The sequence below is a fragment of the Centruroides vittatus genome, unplaced genomic scaffold (assembly GCF_030686945.1).
Source record: "Centruroides vittatus isolate TY-2023 unplaced genomic scaffold, ASM3068694v2 contig_165, whole genome shotgun sequence".
Lineage (NCBI taxonomy): Eukaryota > Metazoa > Arthropoda > Arachnida > Scorpiones > Buthidae > Centruroides > Centruroides vittatus.
This window is the reverse complement of record NW_027121000.1, coordinates 528,183-552,078: the sequence shown is the minus strand read 5'-3', so window position 1 is coordinate 552,078 and position 23,896 is coordinate 528,183. Positions and strand designations below refer to the sequence as shown.

Below are 23,896 nucleotides of genomic sequence, written 5' to 3'. Positions count from 1 at the left end.
ACTATTAAAAATTTCAAAAATTTAACTTTTACTGCCAATTAATTTAATTAAAAAATGAATTACAAAAAAAGAAAAATAATAAAACATTATTCAGTAAAACAGAATTTTATTCCATTAAATACTTTAAACATAATTAATATACAGTATTTTAAAAAGAAATATTTACAGTAATTAATTAACAGTAATTCCCATTATCACAGTGAATAATTAAATAGTCTAGATACTTAATTGCCCATTTTCTTTGAGATTTAAAAATTTTATTCTTTGGTATTTTATTGAGATCACTGGTAAAAAGTTACTGTATGTTGATACATGGCAGAAAAATTTAATTTGGTGTAGTTCCATTGAGAATGGGATCTTTGACGAGAGATACGATGCATGTAGACGAATCATGGCAGGGTGCATGCTCCAATTCGAACAGAACAATACTATTCCATTCATTATTCGATTCAAAAAAGACACTTGGAACGTACAGGGTAACTTGAGGACCGATTATTGGCCAATATCGACCTAAATTGTGTTCGTTTAAGAAGGCAACACCCTGCAATAAAACATTTTAGAAAGATTTAGTTGTAAATAATAATGTAGCTAGATTAAAATATTTCAAAATATTTATAGGTTAAGTTTCTTAATGACAAATTAAAATAACTACTTGAGAAACAAACAATTTAATTTCCAATCAAGTAAATTTTAGTTTAGATTAGTTCAAACAATTTTTATTTAATATAAAACCTTGTATAACACATAACAAATAAAGGAAATTACTTTTGAAAAGGTGTTTTGAAATTCTAATAATACAGAAATATTAATATTTACTAAAAAAATAAAATTATTATTGTTTTTTTTATAAATCTGAAAATTTTGTGTTAAATAAAATAAAGGTAAAACTAACATTTCAAGGTAAAATTCAATATTTAATTACAAATGAGTTTTTTATTTTTACTGAGATTCTGCAATTATTAAATTTAATGTAGAATATTAATTTATACTCAGAATGTAGAAAAACATATTTTCTTCTACTTATTTTCTGTTGAAAAAATTTTATTAGATTCTATATCCAAAAATGCTAAAACACAAACATTATAAATATTGAAGATAATTTTTAAAAGTTTAATTTGTCCTAAGCTTGGAAAATTATCATATGCTGAAAGTTAATTTAAATCAAATTCATTATTATTAATAAGATCTACAAAATAATATAATTTTTTTGCCAACTGTTAGTTACAACCAGTTATTTATATAACTTAATATATTCAACAGGACAGAATATATTAATATATACTGTACTGATTCCAAATATAGATCTCCCAATTTTGTAACCCTTATATTAGGGTCCTAATTTTAAAACTAAACTTATATCTAATGTATACATTAATATGGCATATTGCCACATTACAATAGAATAAATTTTAGGGTAAATTTTTGGCAACCTTTCCCCCAAATTTTTAACGATCGCTCCACTAGTACGGATTCCTAGAAGTGAAACAAAGTTATAAAAAATAAAATTTACGTACAAGTTACCAAAACTGATTTTGTCGAATATGTTAAAAACAATCGGCTAATCGATTATTTTCAATCGTGCCAAACGCCGAATTCTGGTGCATAGTTTGAAGGGCACAGCCAAGTCACAACTTGGCTGGCATTTAATATTACTAAACGATCGATGTACCAAATTTTAGCATTGGTTTAACTCTGTATGACACGTACATTATTACAAACAGTTAACAAAATTGAAGGAAACTTTAATCTGACTCGAATACAGGTTAAGAGCAATTTTTGTCCCTTTAAAACAGGAAAAAAACATTGACTAATATTCAGGCCAATATAGTATCCTGTTGAATCATAGATATACAATATATTAATATATTACATTCTGTTAATGTAAAATTAGTTTGAATAGAATGTCATTAAAAAATTTGCAAAAACTCATTTATTTAAATTTTAGGATATTTATCGTTGTATATGTTTATGTGACTATGTTAATTTGAATAATTTCAAAATTTCAATAATTTCAATATTCAAAAAAAAACCTTTTGAATATTTCTTGAAAAAGTATTCAAAACACTTTATTCCAACAATTATTATTTATATTAATGTTTAAATAAATTTATAACTCAAATGTTTGAATAAATAACTATTTTATTAATTAAAATTAAAATATACATATTAATTACAAAGATACCAAGATATTGACAGAAGTTAAATTTAATAAGGATTATGAAATACAAGACTGTGCAAGGCATAAAAATTTATGAAAAGTAAATAAAGGTCGAATATATATATATCAAAAACACTGAATTATTAAAAATGCATAAAAATTAATTCTGAAGAAAAGAAGAATATGAAAATTTGAATTATTCATGAATTTTTACAGATCAGTTAAAAATTCTTATAAATATTTAAATAATTACACAAAATCTCAAATATTTTATGCATTCAATATCTCATCAAGACTAAAATCCTGATTTAGAATGCTGATTTCATTCATTTAGAACTTTTATTTTCTTTATCTTTAAGTATATTTTTTACAAATTATATATTTTATTCAATTACTTTCATCTATAATCTTATTTAAATAATAAGAGTATATATAGTTGAATCTTGATAATCTGAACAGTCAAAACAGTCTGGATCCCCTATACACCAACCAAAGCCGAATATAATTGGGTGAGAAATGGCTATAATACTAATAATTTAACAGACAATTTGGCATTAGAGGTAGACGTTAGGTGCCTAACGTCTATCTCTAATGCCAAATTGTCTATTAAATTATTAGTATTATAGCCATTTCTCACCCGATTATATTCGGCTTTGGTTGGTGTATAGCTTTACATGTATCGGGTGTAGTAAAGTCTGGATCCCCTTTCTTTACACACAAAATATGTTGCTGTTGTGCTCAGCTTGTGCTATACCCAAAATATATGGTATGCACAAACCCTTAAAATAAATTAAAAATTTGTTATTGGAATAAAAACAAAGGCTAGCTTCCTCTTGACAGTCCTACATTTACAGTCCTAGCTTCCTTGACAGTCATACATTTACTCACAGAAACCACGTACCCACATATGTGAACTGTGTCAGTTCTCCTGACATAATGAATAGGTTCATCAACTACAGTATATTGACAAATCCACATTAACATAAAACACACCAAGATAAATGATTTCAGACAATCTGAAACATGGTAGTACCTCATTAATCCAAAAATGTTCATATCAGTGAGGTTCTACCATAAATTAAAAAAAAAAAAAAATACAAAAGAAAATAAATTTAAAATATAAGCATTTTAATTAAAAAAACGAATGTTTTCATTAGACCTTTTGTTTCAAATCAAATAATTTGAAGAATAAATGTTAAACAGATACTCAAATGAACATTTATAAATATATTTTATTTTTTATACAATATTAGAAGATTATAAATAATAAATTTAACTTTTCATCTAACCTTAAAAAAACAAGTTAAAGTTGTAGGAATTATAAATTTGAAAAATTGATTTTTTTTAATTCTAAAAATGTAAGTGATTTATTAAAAAAAAAATATTGCTGTTTTAAAAACAGCAATATTTTTTTCAATAAACCACTTAAATTTTTATATCGTTTTTTGACATAAATTCTCTCTCTTATAACTCTTGTATTTAGTACTGTATTTTCCGGCGTATAAGATGGTTTTTTAACCCAGGAAAATCTTATCGAAAGTCTTATACACCAGAAAGTACTGTAGTCTTATACGGCGAGTATATCCCAAACTGTATATTTTAACTGTAAAAGTCGGGAGTCGTCTTATATGCTGGAAAGTATGGTACTTGTGTTATGGAAAATTGTAATATTACCGGTAACTACTAAGGTATTTTTGGAAATAGTAACATTGTTTTAGAACCTCTTGTCATATTCTATCATAAACTGTAAGTCTTGTAATTTTAAAACTGTAGTTTGAAAAAGATGATAATTTTTAGAATGTAACTGAAAAAGACCAAATATATCACCAAAAAAAATATTCGTACAAAATAAGGTCATTTTTATTTATGAAAACATCAAAAACCAGTTATATTTTTACAATTGTTCTATGATATTATTATTATTTTTTTCAATATTTAGTTAAAATGTTTATATATAACATTACATTTATACTAGTGTTTAAAATGTAATATAATGTATTAGCTAAATTAAGTAAAAGAATGTATTATTTATCTAGCATTTAATAGGTATATATATGTTGTATAAATATTTAAACATAATGTTTGTATTAATATATATTAAATAATGCATTAATATTAAAACACTTACAAAATATTAATTTATATTAATTATTGAAAGTATACATAACATTTTTATTATAAAATGATTGATAAATTAAAAATAACTTACTTTATGCCAGCCATTTAATTTTAAAAATGTATCATAAGGATAGCCTGGTTTATTTGGTAATTTAAATAAACTCATATAAAAGCCAGGTGTACAATCAGTACATGGAATATCTGTATCTTCTGCATTAGAAATCAAATATTTAATTAAATTTTCAGGTTTTAATGATACCGGATAAATAGTCCAATCAGTGAGTATTGTTGAACCGAGAGTTACATTGTGAATGATACCCTACAGATTAATATTTATTTAATTAAGATTATATCAAAATAAATTGAAAAAATAAAATTAAAATTTTACATACTTTTGTATCATTTATGCCACTACCAAAGCATACACGTCCTTGATTTTCTACTAGAATTGTAATATTTTGGTTTGGTCTTACCACAATTGGTAAAGAATAAATATTTTCACCACGACTCAAAATACCTTGTAAAGTCTAAATAATATATAAAATAAAGAATAAATAAAAATCAGAATAAATTTCAAATAAAAATATGCATTTCAATTTTACCTGGTCCACGTATACATATCCTCTGTCTCGAAGGCCGGGAACATAAAGCATAACTGGATCGGTAGTAAGAAAAGAAACCATAGTTGTATACACGGCAAATCCATAACCCTGAAATAAACAAAGGAATAAAAAGTTTAATTTAAATCTAAATTCATACTTTTTTAAGACAAAAATAATAGATAAAATTATAGATACAAAATGCTCATATAGGATACAGAAGTAGACTTTATTGAATATAGAAATGTATCTTTTGATATACAGTATAAAACATATACTCTTGAGGAACTTATATCATGTTTACATACCAACAATTTGGAAATTAATTAATTATTATTATTGATATTCAAAATATACAATTTTATTATAAATTGTAAAAATAAGTATATATAAATTTATTTAACTACTTACATGGCTCATTTCTTCAAAAGATATGGGATATTTCGATATAAGAAAGTCATTTACTTTTAATACATTCCAAAGAGTTGAATACTAAAAAGTTGTTTAAAATACACTCAATTAAGTTTGATTAGAATTTTATCTATTTAAAAACTTTTCATAATTTTATTGAAAGTATAATTAGAAGTAATTTTTAAACGATAGCAGATAAAGATTCCATATATTAACATTTAGATCAAACTCAACTTTCCTACAGGTGCTCAACATGGTCTGAACTGATTTATATAATTCCAAATTCCTTGGTGAACGTTTGGACTTTGATCCGAATGAATTAGATATATATTTTTATTTAAAATTTTAAATGATAATTTTGTAAAAAGATTAAAAGATTTACTTAAATATTTTCAAAGTTCTTTGAAATTATCTTTATTAAAAATTTAATAAATGCTATGTGTTTAAATAAATATAGTGAAATTTTATTTTGTATTTACATATTCATTGAATTATTTAAATTTTACATATTTGCAAAACTTGATTCTAAGTTTATTTCTATTTAAAATTTATAAAAGATAATTGGAATTATTAGAATTAAATTATAATTTGAATAATACTGTATTTGAAGCAAACAATATATGAATTGGTACTATATAATGATTAATATACTAAATTATAATTATCTCTATGTAAAGATCCATGGTTCTGCCTATAATCCACACACTTATTTAATGAAAAAACAATAAATATCACTTTTCAATTTTGATTTAAAAAAAAATTTATTTATTTTGTTTTTCATAAAACAGTACTTACAATATGCATTTCAATATTTCCTAAATCCATTTTAGGATTCGCTGGAGGTACAGGACCTGACGGAAGTGGCAAATACTAAAATAATTATAATAAATATTATTTGTTCAGAAATCTATTTACAGCTGAATTTGATAATATAATATCAAAATAAGTATATAAATTACAGCATAAAATAGTAAATTTTATATAACTTATAAATCTTTACTGTATAAAATATGCTAACTTTCAATTGTATATTAAAGATATATAACCTTTCCAATAACATCCCTTATTGCAAAATATTTAGGTGTAGGATCTCCAGCTTCTGATAGAGGAGCATCATAATCGTAACTTGTTGGACATGCTTGATAAACACTACCTAAATTAGCACCTGAAATATTTACTTCAATTTAGAGAATGAAATTTATTTAATCTTACATATTAAATATTTATGAAAAGTTATAATAATCTGAAACATTTTAATAAAACACTGAAAACTTTATATCATTACATGCTTTGAAGTCATGGCACCTGATATGACACATTGATATGTAAACTCTTCAATAGCCAAGTCCAAACTATAAGCGACTCAGTTTCAATTCTTTGAAATATATATTGAAAAAAGATAAAGCTATATAAAATTTCTGAATTTAAACTAAATTATCTTGACAGATAAAGTTGTAAGATTGAAAATTTGCTTTTATTTATTAGTTAGTTCATTTTAAAAATTGTTGATCCAATTTCTTATAACATAGACAGATAGATAAATTAAAATTTTTTTTCATTATAATTATATGTACATATATTGGGTTGTTCTTGAAAAAAAAAAAACAATTTTCTTATATTACATAAATATTTTATTGAATTATATATTGACTATTTTGGTCAAATACCTGTTGCCATCTTTCTGGTAGTAGCATGATTCCACATTCATAAAAGTTTTGATCTTTACTTACAAACAACTGATCCAAGTGATTTTTGACATCCTCATTTGAAGTAAATGTTTTACTGTTTAAAATATTTTGTAAAGACTGGAGCAAGTAATAATCCAAGGGTTCCCAATCTGGCAAATATGGTGGGTGTGGTAGTATGTCCCATTCAAGCTGTAATAGTTTCTGACGAGTTACCAAACTTATGTGAAATTTGGCATTATCATGGTAACAACACTACACCTTTTTTGTTGATCAATTCTGGTCTTTTCTGTTTGATGATATTACTCAATTTGTTTACTCGATGGCAGTACACTTTCGAATCAATTGTTAAATTGTCTGGTAAAAGCTCAAAAAAAAAATTTCTTAAAATCCCACCAAAGAGAGCATCTCTCTTTAAGAACATGTGGAACCCATATATCAAGCTTTGAAACAAAACCAATTCGTTTCAAGTAATCATAAACAATTCAATTCAACAAATTTAATCTCTTAGTGATTTCACGTGTTGTTATTCGGCAGTTTGCTTCAATTGGTACCTTTATTTTATTTTCATTGGCTTCAACAGGCCATCCAGAACATGGTGCATCTTGAATATTGAAATTGCCAGAATGAAATTTTGTGAACCAGTTTTGGCACTGTCTTTCTCTCAACACATCTTCTCCATACATGTACCACAACTTTTTTCTTGCTTGAACAGCATTTTGATTTTTTGGTAATAAAAAAGCAAAATATGCCGAAAATAATGCTTTCGATTTTCCATATTTGATGGGACACCAAAAAAAGAACAACTGTACAGAATCAAACAAAATTTTTTACATATAAGCCTTAAAATGTCAGCTGTCAAAATATATAATGAAAATGTGGTTTAAAATGAAATTGGCTGATAAAAATACAACTAATTCCTCTAGTAATAAAAAAATGAAATTACTTTCTGAACAACCCAATATATATATTTTAATTAAAACTGAAATATATATATAATAGTAGACTCATTCAAATAGTATTATATATTTTGTTAAAAAAATACAATCGTCACACCTCAAAGCCAGTAGGCAAAGTAATGAAATTCTGCACACCACAAATGTTATAAATCAGACAATGACAAGCCCAGTCTAGTAATTGCAAACTGACCAATATCAGAGATAATTTTACTATTTACTAATATACAACATTTATGATTAACTGTTTTTCAATTACATAAAGGTACTGAAATCCTGTCGACTGCGCCAATTTGTAATATTACAAAATTTAATAATATAATAATTAAACTAAAAAGTAAGGCGATCACAAGAACAGATGACTTCAACGTCTGTTACACACATGTCCGGTCTAAAAAGTGGTGACCTTTCTCTCCTCTCTCCCCTGTCCAAGCTTTTCCTTCCCCTTCGTGACCCCTCAGTTCTCCGAATTCTTGACCATCGCAGATGTGGAGTTAAAGGGGAGGGGTGCTAATGAATAGCAGATTTTAAACTCTGCTTACAATATTATATATTGTACTTATTAATATTTAATATTTATTATTATATTTCATTTGTAGGCATTTTTATACATGAAATATAGCTAAGAAGGTAAAAAAAAGGCTTTATTTTGGAGGGTCAGGAACAGATTAATCCATTTCATATTGTTTCTTATGAGAAATTTTGTTTCGGTTTTCGAGCAACTTTTAGAAATGAATTATGTTTGAAAACAGAGGTTTGACTGTACCTATAAATAACTATTCATAAAATTGCTACTTTATCGGCCATTAATTAATTAAATATCTGAAACTAAAAACACTATGATTATAATTTTTAATCTTTTCCTATAAAATTATATCTTTCCTTTTTTTACAAATTAAAAATCTTATTTCAAATATTGTCCTTTGTAATTTATGCTGCTATGTGATCATAAATGATACATTTCTGTGCATTTTAGTTTAAAACATTTATTGGTGGAATTGTGCTTGCAGTATTTTATAATTAAATAATTAAAAAGTGATTCATTATAGTTTAAATATAATTTTTCTTTTTCAAGACTTATTATTAAGACTTTTGATTTTAATACATTAATAATGTATTCTATCACAACAGTTGTTGGGTGATTATCTGACTAATATATGAATAGAACAATTACAGGATTATTTTTAATTACACAAAGCAATTATACAAGAATATTTTTAAAAATAATTACCATTAGAGAAACCAAATGATGTACCTCCATGAAACATATAGCTATAAAATACAGGAAAACGTATTAATAATAATCAAACTTTTAAATAATTTTATATTCTAGAATATAACATTTTTTAATCTATACACTTAATTACTTTTTTATTTAATTCTTTATTGTTAATATAAAGACTAGATAACTGAAAAGTATAGAGTAAAATTTCTCATATTTCCACAAACATTTCTTCAATCTGCCAAATTATCAAGTTGTGATTAGGCTAAGTTAATAATTATATATGAAGAAATTTGTCTAGAGGTAGATGGTTAAGCTATCATCTCATGATAATTGTAATAAATTAACTTTAATTTAGAATTTCTGGATGAAAAGAATTGGTCTAGAGCAGGACTCGAACCCACAACTTCTGCTTATTGTGCAGATGTATTGCCAGTTATGCTTGCTACCTGGACCTCCATCCAACAAAAATCACATTTCTTGAGTTGTTTATGTATATTTCTTAAGTACTTTTTGATATTTAAAAAAATTTTAACAGATGAATCACAAGAAAAAGATTAGTTATTAAAATAGTATAAAACAAAATTAGACCAATTTTGCATCTTTTCTACATTTCTTTAATATAAACAATAACATTAAAATGAAAATATGCTGCCTCACATATTACAGTAATTATTTCTGTTAATATTTTGCATTAAAATATATATCAGTGTATTTCTAAGACACACTACATAATTATTGTTTAAAAAAATTAAAATTATGTAAGTATTCATAATAGGTTGACACCTACAATGAATACTTACAAAATTAACATTAGAAATAATTCGCTTTTTAAAAAATTTCAGCAGTTTTCAGTGCACAAAACTGTTGAAACTCTTAAAATAATGATACAAACACTCGGATATAAATGTTGTAAATAATAAATCTAAGATATAAAAATAAAGTTTTAGACATACTTACATATTAACTGAAGCATTCATTGCAAGAATATCATCTAATGTTTCACAAACACTTTGAGAATTAACATTAGCATGTGGTTCACCCCAATGATCTAACCAACCTGGATAGTATTCGGAATTAACTAACGGTCCTTTAGACTGGTGAAGACGAAGATTATGGAATGCATTTGCTACATTTGTTCCTATTAATATTAATTTTTATATACTTTTATGTATAACTATTTTATCAGCAGATAATACAACAAATTTAATTACTATATTTATTATATACACAAACATGTCAATTTTATTAATTGTTTTTTCAAATTGTTTTAATTATGTATTGACTTATTTTCAAGGCTTTCATTGGAGACATTGATAAATTAATGCTCTCTTTTAAATGATGTACCAGAAAAATCTTTAATCTTGCTTGTCGAATCTTGCTAATGAATACATAATCCACCTTTGTGGTGCTGTGAAATGAGTAAAATCCTGATGGGTGTGCTTTGATGACAATTGCTGATGGATTGATATGTATAAACAGATGTTTGCACATGCTAGCCTATGTTTTTGGTCTTGAGAAAACAAGTTCAAGGAGACTGGGCATGGGAAAAACAATTTTTATTACATAAACCTCAAACAGACTATAGTACAGTAGTAACATTAATGGTGGAATGAAAATTCCTCAGTGTGGATTCCATTATTGTCTACTAGCAAATGAGCCCGGCATTGCTTGGACAAAAAGTAACAATAGCAAAGATTAAGATTATTAGATTATAGCCTATCTTACCCATTTTCACCAAGTGCAAGAATTAGGTCCTCCCTCTTCCGAGACTAATTAGAAAATTTTTAGATATCTGCTTACCACACCGGGATAACAATAATTAAGATTCACAGCAACCACTAACTGGTGCGCAGTACCACTAAGTGATGAATAACAAACATTTTTGTAACTCCTTCCGGATTCTTCTTCAAGTTTACTAAATTCGAAAAATAAGTTGGATCTTCCCGAATCATTTATAAATATAAATTCAAACATAAAATCAAACATTAAGAGGAAGGGTTCGAATAAAGTGAACTTATGCACACACACTCCCTATGTCAACTTTATATACAATGGAACACTAAATATCGTTGAGAATTTTTAGAAGGGTCTAAAAATATGTTCAATTTTCCACATAAATGCAAAAAATACATCTAAAATAGTACAGTAGAAACAGAGTTCCTTCAGGGTAATCCTTAACCCTCTCTCTCTCTCCCCTGCAATGGGAATTTCGATAAATCCCATCTTAATGTGCATTCTCATGGCATAACCTATTAAAATGCAATCAAAAATGCAAAATCTGCATCTAAAATAGTATAATAGAAGCTGAGTTCTTCACAGTAAGCCTTAATCCTCTCCCTCTCCCCATGGGGGAAATTTCGAAAAATCCCTTCTTAGTGTACATTCTCGTGACATACCCTAACTGTGTACCAAATTTCAACTTTCAACTCCTCATTTGGGCTCTGCACTTTTTTATTTTTATTATTATGTTGGGTTAAGTGAGATATACTCGGTTAACACCGGTGGCTAAGTACTATGCCGGACCAAAGTCAAGGCATAGTAACCAAAACAGAAATTAAAGAAGTGTATCAGTGTGTGTGTCTGTATTCAGGAATTTTCTCACAATATGACATGTATTCAATATAGTGGCCTTCTGTAGTGTGATGTATGTGTTTCTATTCAATTCTAATGTGCCCAGGCTTTTGTGTAGTGTGTGTGGTATGACACCTGTAGAGGAGAGAACAACAGGTACAATAAGCACCCTATCCATTCTCCACAGATGCCTTATTTCCTGGGCAAGTTCTGTGTACTTGCTAATTTTTTCAGTGCATGCGTTTTGTATATTGTGTGTGTTTGGAATGGATATGTCTATAATATATGTGATTTTATTGTGTTTGTCAATGAGTGTGATGTCTGGTCTGTTGTGGTAAATTGTTTTATCTGTGATTATGGCTCTGTCGTAGTACATTTTGTGCGTGTTGTTTTCCAATACTGTCTGTGGAATGTATTTGTAGTATGGTTTGTGGATGTCTACTAATTTGTGTTTCTTTGCAAGCTCTTGGTGTATTATATTTGCTACTTGATTATGTCTGTGTAAATAATCTGTCTGTGCCAAGAGCTTGCAACCAGAGGTGATGTGTTGTATAGTTTCTGGCATGACGTGACATTTTCTGCATGTGTCATTTGTGAGTGTTGTATCTTTGAGTATGTGTTTTCTGTAGTTTTTAGTATTTATGACCTGATCCTGTATGGCAATCATAAATCCTTCCATCTCCCCAAAGAGGAATCCCCGTGCTAACCAGCTGTTTGACGCAGTTTTGTCAACAAAATCCTGGGCCAGATCATAAGGATGTCTGCCATGGAGTGCCTTTCGAGCCCACGATTGCTTAATGATGTCTATGCTTTTTATATGTTGTGTTGTGTCCATATGATGTGAGTGTAAGTTTAATGGTGTGTTATTCGAGTCTGCTAGAGTTACTGCTTTATGTAATTGTGATGTTTCTTGATTTTTGTAGAAAAACTCTCGCAGTGACTGTATTTGTTTGTAGTGAAGGTTAACTATGTCAATCAGGCCACGTCCGCCATCTTTACGTGGAAGGGTTAGTCTTTCTATAGCAGATTTAGGATGATGTTGTTTATGCTTAGTAAGTGTAGTTCTTGTTTTCCTTTGGAGTTGCTCAAGATCTGTGTGAGTCCAATGTATAACTCCAAAAGAATATGTGAGTACTGGAATGACATATGTGTTTATTGCTTTAACTGTGTGTTTTGCATTTAACTGTGTTCTGAGAATAGCATTTAACCTACTTTGGTATTCTTTAATTAATCTTTGCTTTATTTGTGTATGTTCTGTTAGTTTGGCCTGTTGGAATCCTAAATACTTGTAGAACTCGCCCTCTTCCATGGATTCAATAATGTCTCCATTTCCAAGCGCAAAATCTTCTTTCTTCAGGATTCCTTTTTCTATGTGAACTGTTTTGCATTTATCTAGGCCAAATTCCATTTGTATGTCCTTGGTGTATGAATGTGTGATTTGTAGGAGTTGAGAAAGTTGTTTTTGTGTGGATGCATAAAGTTTTATGTCATCCATGTACATGAGATGTGACAGTGTAAACTGTGTTGTTTTTTTCATGTCTGATATTGTAACCATATTGCGTGTTGTTTAACATGTTGGATAATGGGTTCAGGGCTAAGCAGAACCAGAGAGGACTCAAGGAATCTCCTTGAAAAATTCCTCGCCTAATAAAAATTTGGTTTGTTTGTATGGAAGTGTTACTAACCCTGAGATGTAGTGTTGTTCTCCAGTGCTGCATAGTGTTTTGGAAGAATGCAATGAGTGATGGATGTATTTTGTACATGTGTAGGATATGTAGCAGCCAACTGTGTGGAACACTGTCGAATGCTTTTCTGTAGTCTATATATGCCATGTGTATGTTTCTGTGTTGTTTGTGTGCTTGCCGTAGAATGACTGAATCTATGAGTAACTGTTCTTTGCATCCCCTGTGATTTCTAGCGACAACCTTTTTGTTGTTCCTGTTAGAATGTCGTGTTCTTCAACATGTTTGTATATTTTGTTTGCGATACAGGATGTCAATAATTTGTAGAGTGTTGGAAGACATGTAATTGGTCTGTATTGTGTGGGGTCTGTGGTATTGTTGTTTTTAGGTTTATTATTATTATTATTATTATTATTATTATTATTAACCCATCTCGATTACATTATAAGATTAGAACTTACAAACGGTGAACATTGTGCAGAACACAACTGATCTGTAATGTTATTCTTGTGCAATTTTATTCTGTCTTTTAAAACAGTATGGTTAGGAACCTTAATCTGATACATGACACTTTTTAGATGACCCCCAACCAAATACCACAGGTTAATGTATGGGGAACGAGGTGTTGTACAGTACCACATTGATTTCTGGTGGTGGGATCTGAAACTGAAAGTTTTCATAATTATCACTTCTGTATGTCTTTGATAGTATTATTGAGTTTTTTCTATTACATCCAGTAAACATCTCTCTAGATGTCTTTAAATAAGTATACTTTAATTACTGTATTGAATTGTAAAAATTAATAAATTAGCCTATGAAAATATAATGTTTTTCTTTAAAACCACACCCTTTTAAAAATCCTGTACATATGCCTGGTCCTCTGCTTTTTCAAAAGAAATGGATAATTCTTTCTTAGTTCAAAAGGAAGTACAGACCAATTGAGTGAATTACAAGATCTATAAAAATATTAACTATATTAATAGAAATTATGCAAAAATTTTAATTATATTATCATATCATTCAACATGGAGACAAGATAGATTTTAAAGTTTACTAAAATTTATTAAATTTTACATTTTAATATGTTATTATTTCACTTTAAAAATGCTAATACAAAATTCTGAACTATGTATGTTCATTTCAAATAATATATTTTCTACCCAAAAAATAACTTTATAATTAATTTTAATTTCTAATTAACCAATAGAAAGGTAAGCAATGATATTTTAGAGTAAAGGATTAACATTTCATTTTTCTGTTACTCATATTTTGCACAAAAAAGTATACACAAACACTCCTTCTAAATTAAAGCCAAATGATTGCCAGATTAAATCAGGCTATATTACTCCTACTATTAATAATTAAAACACTAAATAATTTGGCCAGTTACGCTACCCAGACCTCTGTCCAATCTTCATTTTCAGAACTATTAATTTAGATATAACTACACTGGTTACTCACAGCATTGACTGAATATAACTCAGCAACAATGGCCTATAACTCCCACTATGGCACTCAACCAGCTGTCTTTGTACAGTACAAGGGTAGGCTGAAAAGTAATGCGCACACACTTGTACAGCATGTACAGAAACAAATAGCAAGATTGGGCAAAAAGTATATCAGCGCCAGGCTGCCTCTAACACAACAAATAATCACCTGGTGCCAATAATCTTGCAGCATGACAACACTCATCCACACACCTCACACGCAACTGGAGAGGCTCTGCGAAACCTGAATTTTGAACCGATTCCATACCCTCCTTATTCCCCCAATCTTGCACCAAGCGTGCAATTTTTATTTTTTTCCTCTACTCAAGAGAGACCTCAAGGGTAATCATTACACCTCGGATGATGAAGTGAAAGCAGCTGTCAAGTCCTGGATTCGAGAAAAGTTGGAAGAATTTTTCAGTGACGGAATGAAAAATCTTGTTACACATTGGGAGAAATGTGTTAGTTTTAATAGTTACTAGGTTAAAAAATAAATGATTTTGAAGCTTAAGAATTGTACTTTACTGTACTTTTTGCCTGATCTTGCTATTTGTTTTTGTTTGTGTTCTACAAGCTTGTAGTTACATTAAAGCTAAATGATTAACAGATGTTTATATTTGTATATGTTACAGTAAAACCCCATTTTTAGTGCAAACACGTTTTAACTAGTTGAAACTAGTTTTTACTGGATGTCATTGTTATAACCCGTTTTGTCTAGTTAAAACTAGAATTTACTGCTGTACATGTTTTGATTTTAGATAAAACTAAAATCAAACATTAACTTTTTAACTTTTAGCATTAGTTAAAACTAATTTTAGCTACATGAATATGTTTGGGGGAAATAAATAAAGTGATGATTGGGATTAAAACATTTGTATTATTTAATATGATATTTATTGAAAATATCGGTCACACATCTGTGTTATTAACATTAATTAACCCTTTGTCCCCAAAAGCATCGATCAATCGATACCCTGGCTTTTTAAGCAAAACTTCGAGGGTACCGATTCATTGTTACTTTGGTAAATATCGATTTTTGTAAAATTTATTAACAACAGATATAATCTCGTTCGATATGAAGTGAATAAAGTATAATAATTCATTATATTAGTTGATAGCAGTATAAAATTTTGATTTCAAACAAATTTTTGATATAACGTGTGATAATTTCACAACGAATAAACATACATGCATAAGTGTGATATCGAATTGTACAAAACAATATTCTACATCTTTCTGGCTCAGTGCCAGCAAACAACTATGTAACTAGACAATGCTAATTTTCACAAAATGTTACAAATTATCAAGTTTATGTGTCAGTTCTGATATATATTATTTTTTTTCTTATAAATTTTTCTAATAAAATGCATTGAAAAATATCGTATTTAAAACTAAAGATATTAATAAATGTAAGTGATTTTTTTCATATAGATATAATGATAATTTGATTTTTGGTGACCTTTTAAAATAATGTCACCTGACTGACCTATATTGCCTTAGGAGGGATCGCAAAGTAAACATAAACAAGATGTCGGGGGAAAAGGGTTAAAGCGATACAAAATTCATCATACACTATAGGAACGTGTTAGCTGAATGACCTTGGTTGAAACAGTTTTTACTAAGCCATTTTGTTAAAACCCGTTTTGTCTAGTTAAAACTATTTTTAACTCAAATTCATTTTTTACTAGCAGTAAATTCTAGTTTTAACAATGACATCCAGTAAAAACTAGTTTCAACTAGTTAAAACGCATTTTCACTAAAAACAGGTTTTTAGTGTAACATATATACACCATGCTGGAGTAAAGCAATAGCCAGCTGTGTGACATAGTGGGAGTTATAGGATATGTGTGCTGAGTCATCTTCCAATTGGCACTGTGAGCAACCAGTATGGTTATATCTAAATTAATAGTTCTGGAAGCAAAGATCAGTTGGAGGTCTGGGTAGCATAACTGGCAATGCAACTGCACAGTAAGTGGAAATTTGCAGGTAATGGTCTCACTCTGGGCCAATTCTTTCTTCCAGAACTTTCTAAATTAATTATAATTATTAAATTTAAAAAGAGATTGCACCAAATTCCCATCACTATGTCAAATTACTTAGCATTTTAATTATTAATAATATCACAAATATAGCCTGATCTAATCTGGTGATCAACTTTAACTAATAGGCTTATAGATGTTTGGACTGCAATTTTCAAATTGTGGACCTGTAAGTTTCCACTGGCATCCATTTGTCTGTTTGTCCTTTCTTAATATTTAAAATGGAGTAAGATAGATAAAAGTCAAGACCAGAAATATGGAAAACTTAGAGGTAGGAGGCCCTGATTAACTATATAACTACAAACTTCTGGTTTTGACCAGAAGTCATATTATTTTTTTAATTAAAAAATTTTCTCCAGAACAAAGTTAAATAGATGGCCAGCATGATTCTGTTATTATCAAAAAAAGTATGATGTGCAGGGGCAAAACTACTAAAACTGAGAGCATATATTTTAAATTCATTTAATTTAAAATATGATTAAAAAGTGCAGTCTGATATTATGATGATGTCACAATAAATAATTGCTTGTAATAACTGCTTGTAAGTATTAAGCAAAATATTTATTTAACCAATATCTTTTGAGTGATCTTACATCTATAATCATAGTACATCATTTAGATTTGAAAAGCTAAAAGAATACATTTTGATGATGGACACAAGAACATTTAAAATTATTAAATAAAATACATTTTTTAAATTAAAATGTTTTCCAACTTATAAATAATTTAAGTATGTGAATTTAATTAATAATTTTTAATAATTAATAGCAAAATTAAGCTTACCAGAACCAAAATCAATAGTTGCAAAAACTCCATTAATTCTTCCACAGACTAAATCTGAACTACTACTTCCATCAGTCGTAAAGAAGATAACACTGTCGTTAAAGTGTTGTAAATATAGCTCCCTAAGATGACTTGTATATTTAAAATCACATGCTGAATAACTACCATATTCATTTTCTATCTATATGAATATTGAAATAATTATATTAAATATATGACTAAATAAATTTGAAATGCTTTATGATAAAAAGAAATAAATTACCTGAATGGAAATTATGGGACCGCCATTTGAATACAAAAGTGGTTTTAATTTTGGAAACAGAATATTAAACCATCGATCCACATAATATAAGTAATCTATAATAAAATAATATTTACAAAATATAAAACTTAAGAGAAAATTAAAAATATATAAACTTCACTGTTGGAATGATATTCAAATAAGTCATATTTAAAGTTTAAGTAGAAATAATTCATACAGGAAATTACATAAGTAAAAATGATAAATCATATATTCATGGCCAGCATGATTCTGTTATTATGTTCATGTTCATGGCCAAAAAATAAGTGTTTATTGGTAGACCTGATAATAAGATCTTTATTACACTTAAGATAACTGAAGATTTGTAGTGGTGTTCTATTCGTATCCTGTCGCGTGGATTGCTTTTCATATGAATTACCAAATACGTATTTATTGAAAAGCTATTACTATTAGTGTGTCAATTAAAAAAAATCTGTGACTTTATTATAGACTTTTACCATATGCATATTTGGGAGTCAGCTTATGCAACTTCCAAACATATGACAAATCTAAACTAGAATTTTGAGCTGAAATCTTGAGGTTGACTTATACACCAGCAACAATTATAAATTAATATCCAAATTTAAATTATATATGAATCATTTTAAGATAGATTATTGAACACTGATATATAAAGATTTCAATAATCAAATGTATGATAGTTTAAATTTTATCATTTAGCAGTTTCTTTCTGCAATCATTCATTTCTGCTAAATATTGTTATAGAAATATTTGGATACATTATAATTATTTTGAAAAATGGTTAAATTCTTTTACTTCTATGAATGGGTTTATGAATTTAATTTGGACACAGTCCATTTATTTTTTAATTTATTAATCATTAATTGAAATCATTTATTCAATAATCTAAATTCAGTCTATAACCTATTGTATATGATTCATAAAACTATCTGTGTATAGTACTGTACTGTACTATATCATTATAATAAATTATAAAGCAAACCTTCATCACTTGTTCTTAGTTGCATATCAGGCTTGACTTTTAATAACCAATATGGTAAGCCACCCTATAAAATATTAATTAGTATAACAATAGACTAATATTTCGTGTAATTTTAAATATACCTTTATATATCAAAATATAATTAAAAGGATATTCAATACAGACCATTTCTCTTTCTGCATCAATAAATGGTCCAGGTCTTAGAATCACTAATAAACCGACTTTAGCAGCTGTTTGAATATAATTTACAACATCATAATTATCTTCAAAAATATAAGTTCCTGGCTCAGGTTCATGAGAATTCCATTCAATATATCTATAATTAAAGAAATCATATCATTTAGTTTAATTTTGTTTAAACAGAACAAAAATTAAGCCATTAATTTATTTGTATATAAAATATCTTCCCAAAATGAAAAATCCATTTCTAAATTCTTATAGAAATGTTAGATTTTCTATATTTTCATTCACATAAAGTTTCTTTCTTATGATATATTTATGATAATTATTTTATTATGATTCTCTGATACTTACTTCATGTACAGTACATCATTTAATTACATATGTAACATATGTTGCCATATGTTACATATTAAAAATAAAATCCTATAAATATTAAAATAAATATTAAAAATAATATTAAAAATAAATATTAAAAATAAATCCTTTTTACATATGTAACATATGTTGCCATATGTTACATATGTAAAAAGGATTTATTTTTAATCTCTTTATTTTTCAGTAGATTCATCCTTCATTATATGAATTTAAAAAGAAATAAAAACAAATTTTAATCTTTTAGAAAATCTGTTCCTTTTTTTTAAAATCTAATAATATGCTGGATTATAGTTGTGATCATGTTTATAATTTTAATTATTTTTCTTTGTTAATTTTTAAGTCATCAGTGATGAATGCAACTTCATGCAAATTAATGAATGTTTAACTTTTATTAATATAATAAAAAGTACAAAAGTATTTTATATACAGTGTAGTTTAACTGTAAAATCAAATACATATACATATATAGTAAACAACATTATTACAGTAAAAAAGATTATTACAGTAAAAAAGATTGCTATGTAGATAAGATAAGAATAGTAAAAATGATAAAATAGGTAAAGGAGTTGAAGAATTTAAGCATTCAAATTAAAATCTCGCTATACGGAGTATTTATTTAAAAACTTTTAACTAAAATTCTCACCTAGTATTGTGATTCTTGTTTTTAGTTAAAGGATTTTAAATAAATAAATACTTTATATAGTGAGATTTTACTTTAAATAATTATATAATTATGAAATTGTTGCAATTAATAAGTAATTTATGTGAGATAAAACATTTTTTTGGAATCAAACATCCCGTCATCAGATCAAACAGACTAGAAACAAAAAGAAACCCTTTTTTTTGTAAAAAACTCAAACCCATAAAATAAATAAAATAAACACTATTTTATTCATTATGCTTATCCATTGTGCATTTCATAAGTTATTCTTCAGTATAGTTGTTCCTTATTTATTTATTCTAGTCATATGTGATCTCATCTGGAGTGGGAAAGGTCACTACTGTCATGTGGGTGGGGAGTTACAGGAAATTTATCATGGATATGTATGAAAGATGGAGGAACACATTCCCACTAGCAGAACTGACCATAGTTAGGAAATTTAAAGCTGAAGTGAAAGATCTTGAAAAATGTTTTATCCTTAAATTCTTTGGCATCTATAATCCTGCAAATATTTTTACGTTAGCTGTATTTAATATAAAGTCGTATATATCAGCAAATTTCAGTTTATAAACATTTAAACATTCCATTTAAGAGATACAGTGTATACAAAGTATAACATATGTAAATATCTACACACACAAAATCTCAATTCAAGAGAGAGAATTTTTAATATTAAAAAGTATTTCTCACGTTTGTAAAGCATTCAGACCAGCTGCTTTCATTTTCAACATTCTGTCTTCCCATAATGACGACGGTACTCTAAAGTAATGCATGGATCCCGAAACATAACGAAAAGGCTTTCCATCTTTCAAAAAACAATTATTATCGTAATCAATAGTAAATGATCTGCTACCACTAACCTGAAATGTAATAGTTCAATTATAATTTTTTTAAAATTTAAACCCAGTATTTCATATATTATATTTTATATAACAATAGAATTGCCAATCAGTAAATTTATGAAGTTGATTATTAACATTATACAAATTCCAAAAACAAACATTTTATTGTTAAGTAACTGGAGTAAGAACAATCCATAAAATTATTTATATTGAGCTATTATTTAAACAATGCCAATTATCAATTTTATATTTCAAATGATGGGCAAATTTTTACATATTCCATACACAATGATTATTACAATAAACAAAACTCGGCACCGTGTTTATTATTTTTCTTAAAGCTGCTAGTTAGGAAAACTGAGCACGACGAGATTTACGATTATATTTATGGCTAAAGAAAATAATTTATACAGTAAACACCTATGAACCCAGATCCTACCAACTCAAACTTTGCATAACTCAGACAGATTCTTTTGAAAAATGGTACAGCTATTTAAAATTTCTTAACAGTCGGATAATTATAATTAATGAGTGTTTTTGATATTCAGAAGTCTTTATGATACTGTGTATCATATTACTGTAGTCAGTAAGTTACTAAAGGTTGCAAATTGCTGTAAACTGTACTGTTATGAAATTTTTTGAGCTTATTTCCTGTAATAATTCAGCAATATAACCTACTAAATCAGTAAAACTCTGTATAAAGCCAATCACAATAAATTACTATACTGTATATCATTGGGGAAAACACCACTAACTCGGACAACCTTCACTCCCTTTTAGTCCAAGTTAGCGAAGGTTTACTATATATTATATTTGAATCAGTTTTGTTGGATAATAAATTATTTTCAAATTTAAAAATTTCTTTAGAAAGTTTTTCATATTCTGTTATTATTAAATAGATGTGTTAGAGATGAATTAATTATTGATTGACTAATACTTACCTCTGTATGTATGTATATGTATATAAATAAATTTATTTGCATTTAATTTAATATACAGAAATTAGATGAAGTGATGATTAAAAATGACAATCAGCTATTCCAAATATAATCATTTGCAATTATTTTGTGTAGATTCAGAAGAAAATTTAATTTTATTATAATATTTAAAATAATGGACAAACATTATACCTATTTTATCTTATTTTTTATAAATATGGAAGAATATATTTTATAGTGTTGAGTCAGCATTGAGTTTTGTGTTATCAAAATCATTAACCTAACACTGCTAAAAAAATTTATAATTGTTTCTTTATGAAATTATAAATTATACATCTGATAATACACAATGATTGTGCAGCATATGATTTTATCATTTTGAGCAATTACAACATAGTTTGTAAGATTTCCTTTATATAGGATGCAAAAGATTATGAATCGATGAAAAAAATTGCACATAATGATAAAAAAAACAAACATTGAAATCAGAAAATGAGTACATGAGAATATAAATCTGTATGTATATTCTCGTTTACTCTTGCTGAAACTGCATAGAAGAAAATTAACTTTCTTCTGATAATATCTGGCAACTTTGGCTTATAGAAATGTCCAAAAATTAATTTAAATCATTGTTTATATAATTGGCACGTTTTAAGCAATTTTTCAATCATTATCTTGTTGTGTAATAGGATAGTTACCATAGCAAGATCAAGACTTGATTATAGAACCTATCTTTTATCATGATTTTAATGTAGACAATAGGGTACAACAATGATGTGTTACTTATATAAATATGAAAGTAAGTTTGTTTACACTTCCATGCACAAAAAGCTAGAACTCTTAAAATAACTTAAGTTTAAATAAGTTTAATAAAGTTTAAATAACTTAAGTTTTAAGTTTGTTTAGGGGATAATTTAAAGAATTGGTCACATTTAGATCTCATTTCGATAGCTGATCTTGATTTTAAGGTAACAGTCATGATTGAGTCTTGAATTACCTAATTAACTTAAGGACATTATATAAGTATACAATATATAAGTATTACTTTGGCACTCATGGCCTATATTTTTATCAAAAGTATTTATACAATTTATCTTATAACAGATAGACTAGAAAATATATCAATGGGGAATAGCTAAATTACATTTATCAACAGAATTTAGTACACATAACTTTAGCTAATAATAATGTATAATTTATCACGACCGTTGCCTTTCGAGTTGCAAATGCAGAACGCGATGACCCATAGATGCCGTAAATAAAATATTTCTCGCACCGGGATTTGCGACCAAGTTTCAAAATAATTTTCTAACTAAACGAAAATAACAATAGCAATTTCCTAATAAGTATAGATGTAATATTATCTCATTCTGTAAAAAAAAAGCCGGCAAGAACTCGTGCTCGACTTTCCCAGCACTCAAATAGGAGGTAAAGGGAACCATTAGGAAGTCCAATAATTTTCAATTGTATTAGGATATAAAGTTTAAGTAATAATAAAATCTTAAAAGGAAAAATTTCATTGAATTATGATTAAATTCTCCCATTTCAAAAGATATATATATACTTAGTGTTCTAAATATATATATATATGAGTCCTTTTGAATTTTTTCTTTTGGAGGTCCAGGAGACCTTAAAACATTGAGGCATTTTTAAATCAGTAAAGTGAGAGCTGTAGCAAAATATTTATAATTATTTTCAATTAAAACTTGTATTATATTTAAAACATAAACAACATATGAACTACAAATTCTATATCTAAACGTAATTTAAATACTTTACCGTATATAAAGATGCAGTTATACAAACAATCGCATAAAAGATACTTTTAGTAAGCATTGTAAAGAATAAAATCACAAACACAAAAAAAACGAACACAAATCTTCCAATTGATTATCGTCATCTCATCCCTAACATCACA

At 27.3% G+C, this 23,896-nt stretch overlaps 1 protein-coding gene across 1 annotated transcript; it reads right to left on the bottom strand.

Annotated features, from left to right (window-relative positions):
• Nucleotides 1–86: 86 nt before the first annotated feature.
• LOC136968868 (beta-galactosidase-like) lies at nt 87–23,896 on the bottom strand. The gene is made up of 15 exons (XM_067262918.1): nt 23,758–23,896; nt 20,889–21,058; nt 19,145–19,295; nt 18,980–19,043; nt 17,977–18,071; nt 17,715–17,895; nt 10,110–10,290; nt 9,159–9,199; nt 6,333–6,451; nt 6,082–6,156; nt 5,287–5,367; nt 4,879–4,986; nt 4,669–4,803; nt 4,368–4,595; nt 87–541 (listed from the first exon to the last, which is right to left on the bottom strand). Exons 1-15 carry the CDS (start codon nt 23,812–23,814, stop codon nt 326–328), a joined length of 1,902 nt encoding a protein of 633 aa, XP_067119019.1. The 5' UTR covers nt 23,815–23,896; the 3' UTR covers nt 87–325.

What these genes read in the sequence shown, in the direction of transcription:
- LOC136968868 (XM_067262918.1), bottom strand. Translation starts at nt 23,814, where the DNA reads ATGCTTACTAAAAGTATCTTTTATGCGATTGTTTGTATAACTGCATCT. An exon ending in TAAGGGATGTTATTGGAAAG is followed by an intron (nt 6,157 to 6,332) that starts GTTATATATCTT and finishes TAATTATTTTAG; the next exon opens with TATTTGCCACTTCCGTCAGG. An exon ending in AATTAAATGGCTGGCATAAA is followed by an intron (nt 542 to 4,367) that starts GTAAGTTATTTT and finishes GTTTTATTGCAG; the next exon opens with GGTGTTGCCTTCTTAAACGA.